Below are 1334 nucleotides of genomic sequence, written 5' to 3'. Positions count from 1 at the left end.
TTTACCAATTACATTCAAGAGCTTCTATTATCTTAAAGAATATAATAACGCTTGTAATGTGTTTGTTTGTCAGATTCAGACTCCAAGCTGCCGCTCTTTGGCCGAGCCCTGAAGTCAGAGGTCAAACTGGATCCACTGGAGCTGCTGGGGGAAAACTACAAGGCAACTATCATGGAAAACATCTGAGAATCTCATAAAATGTGAATTATTGTAGAGATAAACACTGAGTCTTGATGAATTCCCCTCGTCGCAGGTCAACAACATGTTGGACGACTCGTTCTCGGCCAGAGACTTCCACAGCGTGGTGAAGCCGGCCATCGACGACTTGATGGGACGTGAGGTGACTTTTGACATCCTGTTTCATAACAGCGAGCACCAGGCGACGCTGTTGAGATACGGAGTCAAGAAATCTGAACAGGTCAGTACAGTATTACTTATTGTTCTTACTGATAAAGTTTCATTTACTTTTCCAATTTTCAGACAGAAGGCTTTTATTATTTCATTGAATAATATCAGGAAGCTCATTATATAGAAGTCTTGAATGAAATGACTTTTTTTTTTTTCCTGCTCCAGCTGTCACATGTAGATAACATCATCATCATCATCATCATCATGTCTGTTGTCAGGTTGGCAGTTTAACTGTCAGTGTTTACATTTAAAGCAACATGATGTAATGTATGTAAATATTATGTATTGTTTTAGAGTGGACAGCTCTGTTGTTATGATTACATAAGGATCGAAAACTAGCAAGTGCATGGCGAACTTTGCTAACTGCCAAACATCAAGCAAGTGCAACAAAACAACACATAGAAATAAGTCTTAACAGTCCAACAGAAAGAAGACGAGCTCGCTGTCTGTCTTGCAGCCTTTTATTTCATGAAGCTCTCGCCAGCATCAAGCTATCTTTTTCTTTTCTTCACTTCCTCCGTCAACGTCCTCTTCAGTCTCTTTGACTCTAACATTTTGCTAACGTTAAGGCCAGTCTGGGATTTACTCTCTCTCTTTTTCTCTTTCCTCACCTTCTCCGACGTCTTCTACTGTCTCTTTTTGGGACTTGAATTTGACCTGGGTTTGCTTCCCACTGCGACATCCACCAATGTGTCTCAGAAGAAGACACCCCTAGTTGCTCCATTTGCTTCCTGTTGCTCTGACATATATAGCAGTTATAGGTCACTTTGGATAAAAGCGTCCTAAATGACAAACTATTATTATTTATTATACTTTTATCCATACAGGGAATACCAAACTAACTTCTTCCAAAGAACTTACACTGTACTTTCTAAACTTTTTGGTTCTTATTAAAGCTTTCTGAAGACTGTAGAGTGGTGGTGCTT

The 1334-nt window shown here is 39.7% G+C and overlaps 1 protein-coding gene across 1 annotated transcript in view; it reads left to right on the top strand.

Moving 5' to 3' along the window:
* The window catches only part of plaat1l (phospholipase A and acyltransferase 1-like), a 7210-nt gene that overhangs the window by 4041 nt on the left and 1835 nt on the right, over nt 1–1334 (top strand). Inside the window, exons 5-6 of the mRNA XM_046053067.1 lie at nt 74–162; nt 254–418. Coding sequence (XP_045909023.1) covers nt 74–162; nt 254–418 — 254 coding nt within the window. The remainder of the gene's footprint in view (nt 1–73; nt 163–253; nt 419–1334) is intronic.

This window comes from Micropterus dolomieu, linkage group LG01 (genome assembly GCF_021292245.1).
Source record: "Micropterus dolomieu isolate WLL.071019.BEF.003 ecotype Adirondacks linkage group LG01, ASM2129224v1, whole genome shotgun sequence".
In the NCBI taxonomy this organism is placed as follows: Eukaryota; Metazoa; Chordata; class Actinopteri; order Centrarchiformes; family Centrarchidae; genus Micropterus; species Micropterus dolomieu.
This window is presented reverse-complemented; position numbering and strand designations above follow the sequence as displayed.